Raw genomic sequence first — 12,827 nt, 5'->3', positions numbered from 1 at the left:
AGAGCACTAATTATATCTACCCGGATTGTACGCCATAGTTACCTAGTCATTACAGAAAATCAAATAACCCAAAAAATATAGCTCTTACATGTTATTACCTGTTGTGTGTCACAATCATTCTGCAATGAATAAAGAAGAAGTTATCTCTAGTAAATCTATTGTTTGAACCTCTAGTCCAGAGGTTTCAAACTGGTGGCCCTCCAGCTGTTGAAAAACTACAAGTCCCATGAGGCATTGCAAGGCTGACAGTTAAGAGCAAGACTCCCAAAGGCAATGGCATGATGGGACTTGTAGTTTCGCAACATCTGGAGGGCCACCAGTTTGAGACCCCTGCTCTAGTCGCTTTTATATCTTCTTGAAAGACAATTCTAGCTAAAAATTTTAAAGCCCAACTATGGAAAATGAAAAAGTCTTCTAGTGCAGTTGGGCTGTGCTCTCACTTCAGCAGTTAAGTGCTCGTTTACTTCTAGGGGACAATGAAAAGCAGTTGTATTTATTTAATCATCTGCTCCTTCAGGCTCCTCAACACTGCTAGAATGGTCCCTGCATCCCCCTCTTCCCTCTGCTCTGGCCGTCTAAGTTCCTCTGAAGTCATCAAGACTGAAGAAGACCCCATAGTCCTGCATTGGACATGAGGATGCTGAGGGACAGTCTCCTGCTGAAGCAGAGGGAAGCATTGTTTGCCAGGGGAGCGGAGGACCAGGTGAGTAAAAATGCTTTTAATTTCTACTAGATTCAAAACCATCAGGCTGATGCATTCTTTCTCCTAGGCCTTCAGCCAGCAGCAGATGCCATAAGCTACCACAATGCCTCCCAGCTCTCATGGTGCCCCAAACCCTCCATAATTGCCCACGGTGTCCCTTAACCCCATCAGTGCCCCCAGCCCTCCCTGAGTCCCCCACCCCTCCCAACTCTGTGCTTCCACAGTTCTGCAAAGCCCGGTGCAGTGCCCCCCAGCCTACTGTAGGTCCTCCAGGCAATTCAACAGTGTCTCCCACAGTGCCCTACATAACAAACCTACAAATCCCCCGGCTTCCTCGAGATACCTCTCCAGACACCTCAACCTCTGCAGGGCCCCAAGTCTTCTGCAGCATTCTAAACCCCTCCAGAATCCTCATCCCCCAAAGTGTCTTCCAGAATTTCAGTACACATTTTGCATTCCCACAATTTTCCAGGCCCTGGTCTCAATAAAATTGAGAACCACTGCCTAGACTAAACAAGCAGTTAAGCCTTGCAGTGGACTTTTTAGGTTCCCAGTTTTTGATAGTGAGTTTCACATGGGACTGACAGAACAGGATCTAAGGAAAAATCCCTTCCCTGGGACTGAGACAGCAAGTTTAGGAAGGTTTAGAATAGGGGCTTCCAAACTGCAGCCCAGGGGCTAGATGCAGTCATTTGCTTGCCTATATGCAGCCCTTAAGACACTATTCCTCCCATTGACAGTAACAATGGGGTATTATTCCTCCCGCTGATACCATTAATGGTGCACTATTCCTCCCACTGACACCAATAATGGGTCACTATTACTCCCACTAACACCAACGATTGGGCTCTATTTCTCCCACCACTGACACCAATGAGACACCAATGAGACTCCTTTTTTTTGAGTGATCTTCCAGCAAAAGACATTCAAGGTGATGTAAATATGCTGCCTACCCTGACAAACATGGCCAGATCTAGATAAACAGACACACTTCTGACCAATGAAAGCATCTTGCACAGGCCACTCATGCAAATTTGTGCTATGAAATATGGGACATGTAGGGGATCAGATATCTATGAATGGAGCTACATGTTATCACTCTTCAAACTAATAAAAAATTATTTTGGAAAGTCGGCAGGAAGAATGCTGCTCACACTTGTGGTCATTGGGAAGAATTACCCTCTTACAGATATCTTAAAAGATCAACGGTATCAGTGAGAACTTTTCTGAGAGACGGAAATTGGTCCTTGTTTAAGGAACCCATGGCAACCTCTGGAGGAACCATAGAACCCTGGTTGAGAAACCTTGCGCAAACATCATTGAAAAATAAGCGTTTCCTGGACAATTTTATTCGCAAAACTTTGTTGCGTTGTGCTGAACTTAACAACACAGATATATATATATTTGTTTAAATACAAAGCATTTAGTACTACTTTAATGGTTTCAGGTATGGACAGCCAAAGTGTTTTGGGAGCTAAGACAATTCATCAGGGCTTGAAAATGTTCCCAGCACTTAAATGGACTAAAACTAGCCAACAGATATGTATAAGATCTAATTGTTCATAGGAACTCAGATGAGCCGACATTTACAGCAACATGTTCACCGCTTAGTGTGGAGCTTTTCAGTGCTTCGCAGTGCTCTGCGCCCCGATCCCACCCTGTTTTGAAGCCTCCGGCTCTAATCAAGTGCTTAAAAAAAAAAACCTGATTGAAATCCATGCGTGGGGGGGGGGGGGGGGCTTGGGGCTGGGTGTGGGCACCCGTGCGCCCTGGTGCTTCTGTTGTTCTATTTAACTTTGAGTACCCACTGGGGAGTCCAGGTGCCTGCTGGAAAGAAACTGTACGCAAGAGCTGGTGCAATTTTCTTTCCTGCAATCCCCATCAACTGACTGTGAATCCCTCCCGCTGAGCTATTGTGTTCTCCCAGCAGAGGGGCACAGGGAGCCACCCCTGCTGGGAGAACACACAGTGATTAATGCTACCGGCTGTATCCGCTGGCAATAATCACATAAAAAACCCGACATGCTGGTTGTACCTAAGTCAATCGATGGATCAACATAGGTACATTCAGCCTACCCATAGATGGTTCGAATCTTAGCTGGTCCCTGTTCAACTGGCCAAGATTCAAACCATCCATAGCTGGCTTTATCTTTACCTTTTAAAGCCGAGCTCCAGGCAGATATAAAACACACACAAATCTGTAATCAATACATCCTTAAAAGTATTTTCTTAATGCAAGCAATGTAAGTATCCGAATCTGATTGGTATCAAGCTCTAGCAATCCCCTATATAGCAAAGCTGAGGCTGGGACAAAGAGAAGCAGCACAGGGAGTCAATCAGTTGTACTGCAGTACTCAGAACATGGAGGAACACGCTGTTAGTGGAGAGGAGTAACAAGTGAAACAAATATGAGCTCATTGGTCTGTTGTTTCTCTATTCACTGTCCAGTCACACGCTGGAGGAGGGACAAGACCTGTAAGCAATAGTAAACTACAAAAGAGAAAATCCAGCCCCCCTCCCCCCCACCCCACAGGCCTATGCTTTGCGACAGAGCGGGGTAAATTTCAGGACCGGATGGACAGAAATACAAATCCTTTAATGGGTAAACAATCCCCATACTGTGTGTGTATTTCATCTGTGTATTTAGTTGTTTGCCTGAAGTTTAGTTTAAAGCCCACAGGACAACCATTCAATATTCTACTTTGCTTTTACAGTCTAGGAAAATGATTGCAGTCTTTAATATACATCAATGGCCTGTTCAGGGGCAGATCTGCCCCCCCCCCCCCCCGAGAAATTAGATGTAGCTGGGTTAGGGGGCAGGTGTTAGAAGGCGGGTGAGAGAGTGGGCGGCTCTGTGGGCGGGTAAGAGAGAGCCAGTGGGGCAGTCAGCTGAGCAGCTTGGCGGGCCGGTGGGAGAGCAGGTGGGTCGGGCAGCTGAATAGCTCGGCGGATGGGTGAGAGAGCGTGCAGCTTTGCAGGCGGCTGGGCGAGTGTGAGAACAGACGGGCCTGGCAGCTGGTGGCTCAGTGGGTGAGAGGGCGGCTGGCCAATCAGCGAGCCGGCGGGCGGGGGAGCAGAGAGATGACATCATCTCTCACTGCCCGCCCTGCATCCCTGCAGGAGCACCCTTACTATGCAGGCAGCCACGGGCAGCAGAGAGATTACATCATCTCTCTGTGGCCTGACTCTGGGACACAGCAAGAGACAATCCCCACCTTAGCAGGAAAGTGACACAGCAAGTGAGAATCGGCAACGAGTGACATGTGACGTGGCAAGGGACAATCTGCACCATGTGGCAAGTGACAGTCCACAACAAGTGGCAGGTGACGTGGCAAGTGATAATCCGCAACGCGTGACAGGTGATGTGGCAAGTGACAATCCGCAACATATGGCAGGGGGCGTGGCAAGCCACAATCTGCATCTGGTGGCAGGCGATGGTGGCAAGTGGCAATCCGCAAAGTGTGGCAGGTGGCGTGGCAAGGGACAATCTGCAATGTGTGGCAAGTGACGTGGCAAGTGACAATCCACAACAGGTGACAGGTGATATGGCAAGTGACAATCCGCAACATGTGGCAGGTGACATGGCAAGTGACAATCCGCAACATGTGGCAGGTGACATGGCAAGTGACAATCCACAACAGGTGACAGGTGATATGGCAAGTGACAATCCGCAACATGTGGCAGGTGACGTGGCAAGTGACAATCCGCAACATGTGGCAGGTGGCGTGGTAAGTGACCATCTGCATCTGGTGGCAAGTGACAATCCGCAACGTGTAGCAGGTGACGTGGCAAGTGAAAATCCGCATCTGTTTGCAGGCGACGGTGGCAAGTGACACACTCAGGGCTCCCACTGACTCTGCATTATGGTGAGTTGAACCATTTCATTTTATATAACAATGTGATAATAGAAATAATCCCCTTTAATCATCCATGGTGCCACAATAAAGCGATATTTCCTCGATAAATTGCCCGCAAAAAAACGTATTTTCTGGAAATGCCCCTCCCGAGACTAGACTCTGGATCCGCCCCTGGGCCTGCTATTTATGCATTTACTATTTACAGGCCTGTGATTTATGTATGAACATTAATTACCTGTTATGTTACCGGTGATTATCTGTGACTGATCATATAATCATTTTACAATCCAACCGTTACTCCCAAACTGCCACCCTACAAAACTGGGACACTGTAAGGCAATGCCATGAATGGCTTCACTCCACCCTGACCCCATACCACGAATAGATGGGTGTGGTGTGCCGTTATGAAATTACAAACACTATCTGATATATATAATCTGGTGTGCAGGTTTCGTCTATTTCAAAATCATTTTTAGGGCTGTCAGTTTGAAGCTGGTCAGCCTTACCAAATAAGACGAGTGGATTGACTTAGAGGAACACTGCAACTCTCAGGTTATTATTCTGTATCTGATTAAAACTGATCTCCAGGCAAACAGCTAAATATGTTGAAATGCATATATGGCAGCTGTTTTATCAGCCAGCCTTATGACCTGAATGAATGGGCCACCTCTTTGCCTCCAGCCTGTGATTGGATAGCAAAGGAGCAGAGGCACCTTCATAGGTCACTCCTCTACTTACTCTTCTCTCTCATGTCAGCAAGCTCCTTGTCAGCACATCTGATTGGCTCCTATTCCTGTCCCTCCCTCTCCCAGTGTGAATGCTGCTGTACAGGAGATGACAAGAGGCTCCTACCACCTCAAGCTCAAGTACTTACACAGTTTTTCCCCATAAATCAGACCGGGTCTTATATTATTTTCTGCTACAAAAAACACACTAGGGCTTATTTTCGGGGGATGTCTTATCTATGTCCCCTGTTTTCTCTCCCAATCTCCCGCTGTCATCATTATGACATTTTTTATCCCAAAAATATATAATCCTTTTTGTAAAAATATTATATCTTGTCCAGTGAGTTTCTCTTTGTAACTTTATTGTCGAAAAATATCTTATTTACAGTGGCGCTGGGCACTCACGTGATCCATCTGAACTCTTCTTCCCCGCTCCTAGCACTGCCAAGGGAAGGACCAAGATGCCTGCTGACATCAGCCCCGCTCCGAGCACTGCCAAGGGAAGGACCAAGATGCCTGCTGACATCAGCCCCGCTCCGAGCACTGCCAAGGGAAGGACAGAGATGCCTGCTGACGTCAGCCCCACTCCAAGCAGAGCCATGGGAAGGGTCATTGTGCCTGCTGACATCAGCCCCGCTCCGAGCACTGCCGAGGGAAGGGCCGAGATACCTGCTGAGATCAGCCCTGCTCCGAGCACTGCTGAGGGAAGGGCCGAGATGCCTGCTGACATCAGCCCCGCCAAGATGCCTGGTGATGTCAGCCCCGCTCCGAGCACTGCCAAGGGAAGGGCCAAGATGCCTGCTGAGATCAGCCCAACCAAGATGCCTGCTGACATCAGCCTCGCTCCGAGCACTGCAAAGGGAAGGGCCAAGATGCCTGCTTATGTCAGCTCCGTTCCGGGCACTGCCGAGGGAAGGGCCGAGATGCCTGCTGATGTCAGCTCCGTTCCGGGCACAGCCGAGGGAAGGGCTGAGATGCCTGCTGACATCAGCCCTGCTCAGAGCACTGTCGAGGGAACGGCCGAGATGCCTGCTGACTTGCTGGTCACCGGCTCTCCTTTCCTCACGCTGTGTCTGAAGGGGTGCAGGGGAAGCGTGTTCTGGAAAGATGTCCATGGATGCCCTCTCAGAACAACAGAGCCGCGCTGCAGCTGTCTGACGTCTATGGCATGGTTAGCACTCTCCTGTTTTAGTAAATCAACCCCATTGAGTAATCCAATGCTCTTCAACACTTAAAAATATTGAACAACAAAAACTTGACAAGTGCTCTAATCTTTTCCTACTTCATCCAAACCTAAAAAAAAAAAAAAAAAAAATTTTGAACTTTTTAAAAAGCGAAGCATAGGGAATAGGGATTTGTATCACTCTGGGCCACACATAGACAATTAGTCAGTATTTTCACGCAAATGACAACTTAAAACATTTGTTATCCATGCTTACCTGAGGCATTGTAGCAAAAGACATCCCACATAGTAGTAACGTTGGGGTGTTGCACATAGAGTCCTACGAAGTTATTAGCGCATTTTTTATTTTGTGTTAAGCGAGGAATGACCACTGTGTTATTGTCTATCCAACCATACCTGTAAAAGAAAGCCAGATTTATCAACCATTGTGATAGAGTAGACATGATCTGCAGATATTCTCCTTGCCAACAACCATTGATGATCGACAAGGTTGAGTGAGAACATGGAGGGGGTTCCTTTATCTATTCTCCACAATAGACAGCTTGAAGAACCTCACAATTATCTCCAGGATGAAGTTAGAGATATTTTACGTTGTGTCAACTTGTGTATTAATATCTGTGAACCAACCCCATCATTATCTCATACGGAGTAGAGGTTTGGAGGAGATGTGTCCTAAACTGTACACCAGGGGTCTCCAGACTTTGTAGACAAAGGGCCATTTTACTGTCCTTCAACTTTAGGTGGGAGAAGAAAATTACTTGGCATCAGTGGGAGTAAACAATTCCCTATCAGTGGTAATAGGGGAAGTAATGGTGCCCAATCATTGGTGTCAGAGGGAGAAATAGTGCCCCATCAGTGATATCTGTGGGAGGAATAATACCTCATCATTGGTGTCAGTGGGAGGAATAGTGCCCCATCATTGGTGTTAGTGGGAGGAATAGTGCCCCATTATTGGTGTCAGTGGGAGGAATAGTGCCCCATCATTGGTGTCAGTGGCAGGAATAGTGCCTCATCATTGGTGTCAGTGGCAGGAATAGTGCCTCATCATTGGTGTCAGTGGAAGGAATAGTGCCCAATCATTGGTGTCAGTGGGAGGAATAGTGTCCCATTATTGGTGTCAGTGGGAGGAATAGTGCCCCATTATTGGTGTCAGTGGGAGGAATAGTGTCCCATGATTGGTATCAGTGGGAAGAATAGTGTTCCATCAGTGGCAGGAGCTATGCCTCACTGTTACTGACAATGGGGGGGAATAATGCCCCAAGAGCCAGATAAAATCAAGCACATTCAGCCCCTGGGCTCAGTTTGGAGACCATTGCTTTAAACTGTAGCAAAAGGTAGCAAACAAAGTGTCTCCCATTCCAATGTTTGCAGCATACTTTCTGCTCTGAAGCCACATGCTGCCCCATGCCGGTTTCTAATTTGTTAGATTAATTGATAAGTCAAATATTTCAGATTTGACCGATTATTTCTAATAAGACCAATTATGGCTTTTTTTAAATTTTTAGCTCATCCCCCCCCATGTGCTAAAAAAAAAAAAAAAATGTACTAAGGTATTTTTCAGTGTTTGGCAACTCGGTAATCAGTGGAGCAGCTTGTGATTGCTTTGGGCTGTTCTGGGCTCCACACGTTGCAGGTTTGATTGTTTCCTCCTGCCTTCTGGAGGATTCTAGAATGTAGTGGGCTGTAAAGGCAAATCAGCAGCCTGAATAATTATGTTGTCTTAGGCAAATCATTGGGGGATGGTGCCCAGAAGGTGGCTGGGGAGTGCATAAATAATCTAGGGTCTGGAGATGTCCTAGTTCTTGTCCAGGAGGAGAGTTCCCAGCCTGCAGGGCTGGTGCCCTTCTAGGCTGCCAAGCTGAAATTTTACTTATGCTCGTCAAGGTCCCAGCCACGGTAAATCCGGGAGGCTGTTTAATGAAAGTCTCTGGAACTAATCAAGGAATTTCACTAAGGATCTGGTCTGCAGAGTTCTGGAGTGCCTACATAATTTCCTGGAAACCTCACAGCACCCGGCCTCAGTACCCCTATCAAGAGCCCTCAGCCCAGGCTGGCTCTTGAGCGCAGATGTGCAAATATTAAAATACCTTTATGGGTGGATGCCAGTCCGGAGGAGTGGGCATTTCTACGCAGACTGTATTTGCACACCGATCCCCCTACATGTGATGCTGAGCCTCCATGATAGACAGTAGGGATGAGCAAAACTGAGAGTTTATAGACGATTAATTTAAAATTGCTCTTCACAGTTATCAATTACCAATTACCGGTAATAGAAAATAACAGCGCTGTACCTGCAGATCTCAAATTCAAAATTCATAGCAAGCTCCACCTGCTCTTCAGTTGCAATGATGGCACCCAACTCAACACAGGTTTTCCTGGCCTCCTCGGCTGTCTGATTGTATCTGGCACCTTTCTCCACATGGAAAACACCCATGAACCGGCAGCTGATATCTGAAAGCAATGAGAGGTAAGCCGTGTGTGACTTCATCAGAAAAGCAAACAGGAGATAAAAGTCATGGAACAATGAACAATAGTTTGATGAAGAATTCTTCTTTTTTCAGTATGAAGTAAAGAGGAACTTAAAGCGTATTTGCACTTTTGCAGCCAAATTCAAACAAAACCAACTTTATATTTGTTACCTGTTCCCATTCACAATGTATTACTTAAAAAATAACAATCTTACTTAATTTCTGTGTAATGGTAAAGTGGAGATCATAATTAACACTGTGCTGGCAGATCTTATTGTCCTTTGTAAACTAGATATCTGCCCTACAAAGGGTTAAGATATAAAGACTTGGGTGGCACATGTAATACATAGTAACTACATAGTAGCAGGCATGTACTGGCCATTGAGACTACAAGGAGTTTACCGGTGGGCCGATGGCTCAGTTTCAGTGACAAAGTAATGGCTGCACGGCTTGCCCTCAACTTCACGCAGTGATGTGAGAAAGATGCGAAAAATACACAGGAGAATAAGTGAAATAATAAAAGAGGTTAGTGAGGACTCCTTATGTTATGCTACTTATGTTTTTTTGCACAATTACGTATAGTTTTATATACTGTTTTAGTGCTTGTTTGCAAAATTAAAGCGGGCTGGTCTGGATGAAGTCCAGGGCCAAATTTTTGTCCCAGTCCAGCCCTGCATAGTAGGTGAGGTTGAAAAAAGACACAAGTCCAATGTGTGTGATTATATGTCAGTATTACATGTATTGTCTGTTAATGAACTTATAAAACCTGTCCCTCAGTCTTCCCCTAATTGTACAGCGCTACATTTAATAAAGTCTCCATACACACTGCAGCACATAAACCAACGTTTTTTTGGGAGTTTGGGCGTTTTGTATATTTAACAGCCCATAAACTCCCCTCTATGTTATCCTATGTGTCCAAGCACACATGGACGTTTTTGGATGTTTTATCAGCAGTGGAGTTTATGGGCTGTTTTCTGAACGCCATAAAATCGCGTGCAGGAGTCGCTTTTCTGACCACAAAAAACGGCAAACGGTGATAAACGCTGATAAACGCTCAAACATGTGGCTCCCCAGCGTTTTTTAAACATTTTTTAACTATTGAAATTTTTTTTTTAATTTAAATAAAAAAAAAGGCTAAAAAATGCTAACGTGGAGAAACGCAAAAAAACGCAAATAAGCGCTATTGCAAAAATATTAAAAAACGTTGAAAGTCTCCCTGCAAAGCTACTGGCGTTTTTATAACGTTATTTTAACGTCCTGTGTGCAAAGAGCCTAAGCATAAGCAATGGAATCTAGGTATAGAGTTCATGGTGAATTCCTGCTCCAAAGAAGCAACTAGAACGCTAATGCCGCGTACACACAAGCGGATTTTCCGTTTGAAAAATTTATTTTCAGACGGAATTCCGCTCAAGCTTGGCTTGCATACACACGGTCACACAAAAGTTTGCTGAACTTTCGACCGTCAAGAACGCGGTGACGTACAACAACAAACACTACGATGAGTCGAGAAAATGAAGTTCAATGCTTCCGAGCATGCGTCGAATTGTTTCCGAGCATGCGTAGGAATTTTGCGTGTCGGAATTGGTACAGACAATCGTAATTTTCCACCTTTGTGACCTATAAACTGTACAACTCAGTTGAACAACAAACTGAAATCTTTCAGGTGGAGGGAAGTAAAAATAACAAAATTCAAATAATATGGTTGCATAAATGTGCACACCCTTAAACTAATACTTTGTTGAAGCACCTTTTGATTCTATTACAGCACTCAGTCTTTTTGGGTATGAGTCAGCATGGCCCATCTTGACTTGGCAATATTTGCCCACTCTTCTTTACAAAAGCACTCCAAATCTGTCAGATTGTGAGGGCATCTCCTGTGCACAGCTCTCTTCAGATCACCAAACAGATTTTCAATCAGATTCAGGTCTGTGCTTTGGCTGGGCAGTTTTATCTTCTTCTGGTGTGTTGGTTTGGATGTATGCTTTGGGTCGTTGTCCTGCTGAAAGATGAAGTTTCTCTTCATGTTCAGCTTTGAAGCAGAAGCCTGAAGGTTTTGTGCCAATATTTGGAACAGTTCCCTCTATCTTGACTAAGGCCCCTGTTCCAGCTGAAGAAAAACAGCCCCAAAGCATGATGCTGCCACCACCATGCTTCACAGTGGGTATGGTGTTCTTTTGGTGATGTGCAGTTTTTTGTTTTTGCACCAAACATATCTTTTGGAATCATAACCAAAAAGTTCAACCTTGGTTTCATCAGCCCATAACACATTTTTCCACAACTGAGCTAAAACATATTGCGGTGTGTACTGGGCTTTAGACGTGACTTGTTCAGAAAGTAGACGAAAGACAGGGCAGCCTGAAATAACTTTAGCCGTCTGTCTGGAGTTCATCTATTAATAAACTCCATATGGTTTAGGCTCAGCGATGTCCCGTCCATAAGGGGTGCAGGGGCGCCGCCCCCCTAATCTCTATGCGCAGGCCCCTAATCTCCATGCAGGGTTTTTTTTTTGGTGAAGCACATGATTAGAGCCGGAGGCTCTAGTTGGCTTCAAAAAGGTTGGGCTTGAGCACTGCGTCCTGAGCCCACCCACTTGTGACAATAGCGAATCAACATTCTCTATTGTCTTGCTGCTTCTCCTCCCAGCCAATTGGGAAAGGAAGTGGATCTTTAGACTGGATTAGCCAGGAGGAGAAGCGTCTGGATTGGCCTGGAGGAGAAGCCAGGGGAAGCGACCAATGCTATCTGTATGGGGTAAGTGCGGAGCCGGTGGGCTTGCGAGCAGGGCTGGCAAACGGGGGGGGGGGGGGGGTTTGTTTGCTAACCCCTTCCCAAAAAATGGAGCACCACTGTTTAGGCTGCTGGCCATATGGGCTGCCTAGTTCACATTCCACAGTGACCAGTGTCCTCTCCACATATTAATAGCTGAATTAGCAAGCTTGATTAGGCACAACAGATTATCAAATGCATTTAAAAAAAAAGTCATTAAACAAATTCCACGATTATTAATTATATATCTAGCAGAAAAATGAAAAAACATCAAATTTCCCAAAAATATAATTCACAGCATGAAAAAGATAAACTTTAAACCAAGCTAAATTTCCAGACTGGATATCATCTGAATGTTTGGATATATCACTTTAAATGTAATTTATTTTATTCCTGTTGCTGGATTCATTAATAATCTAGGTTATGTTTCCATTCTATACCGCATGTTCCAGCACAATGGAATTTTACTGTAATTAATTGTAAGTATTTTTTTTTTTTGTTTTTTTTTTTGTTTTAATTCCTCCAACCCTACTGGATTATTTATTAGCCTACATTATTTTTCCAGCACAATGCAATCTTACTGTAAAAACTCCTGTCTGCAGCTGTGTATTACCGAGATCCGGATGAATCATGCTTGGAGTAACAAGGAGGGGAAACCCACAGCAAACAACACACTGCGTTCCGGCGACCTATTATGTGTACATAGTACCCACACTATGACTACGTCCTTCAGGCTTGAACAGCTTATATGAGAAGACAAGGAATACAAGTTTACCTTACGGCAATCTGTAATGTAAATCCTCAGAAAGAAGGATAATTCTATATTTATAATTATTCTGGTTCAGTTCACATTTCCTTAAAGCAGCTTACTAAAACGCGTAAGCTAGCTAAAGGCATCAGGGAAACCAATAAACAGACTAATACAAACATGTTTTGTTTTTTTCTTTACTCTCGTGCCCCTTTTCCGAGAGGTCTTTCCCCCCCCCCGGGTTTTGCATCAAGTCATCTTTGGCTGGCTTCTTCATCCTTGCTCTTTGCTGGCCTACAGATGACATTGTGCTAGACCTAGTGTATGCGCCATATGGGATCTGGGTTGGCTTCTTATTGAACAACAACAAGTCACCC

At 45.1% G+C, this 12,827-nt stretch overlaps 1 protein-coding gene across 2 annotated transcripts in view; it reads right to left on the bottom strand.

Annotated features, from left to right (window-relative positions):
- The window catches only part of CD44 (CD44 molecule (IN blood group)), a 101,593-nt gene that overhangs the window by 31,414 nt on the left and 57,352 nt on the right, over positions 1-12,827 (bottom strand). For both annotated transcript variants that reach the window (XM_077462909.1, XM_077462915.1), the window contains exons 2-3: positions 8,760-8,919; positions 6,725-6,864 (exon numbers count right to left, since the gene is read on the bottom strand). In XM_077462909.1, coding sequence (XP_077319035.1) covers positions 6,725-6,864; positions 8,760-8,919 — 300 coding nt within the window. The remainder of the gene's footprint in view (positions 1-6,724; positions 6,865-8,759; positions 8,920-12,827) is intronic.

This window comes from Lithobates pipiens, unplaced genomic scaffold (genome assembly GCF_037356315.1).
Source record: "Lithobates pipiens isolate NorthernLeopardFrog02 unplaced genomic scaffold, aLitPip1_a1.2 Scaffold_10, whole genome shotgun sequence".
Classification (NCBI taxonomy): domain Eukaryota; kingdom Metazoa; phylum Chordata; class Amphibia; order Anura; family Ranidae; genus Lithobates; species Lithobates pipiens.
This window is presented reverse-complemented; position numbering and strand designations above follow the sequence as displayed.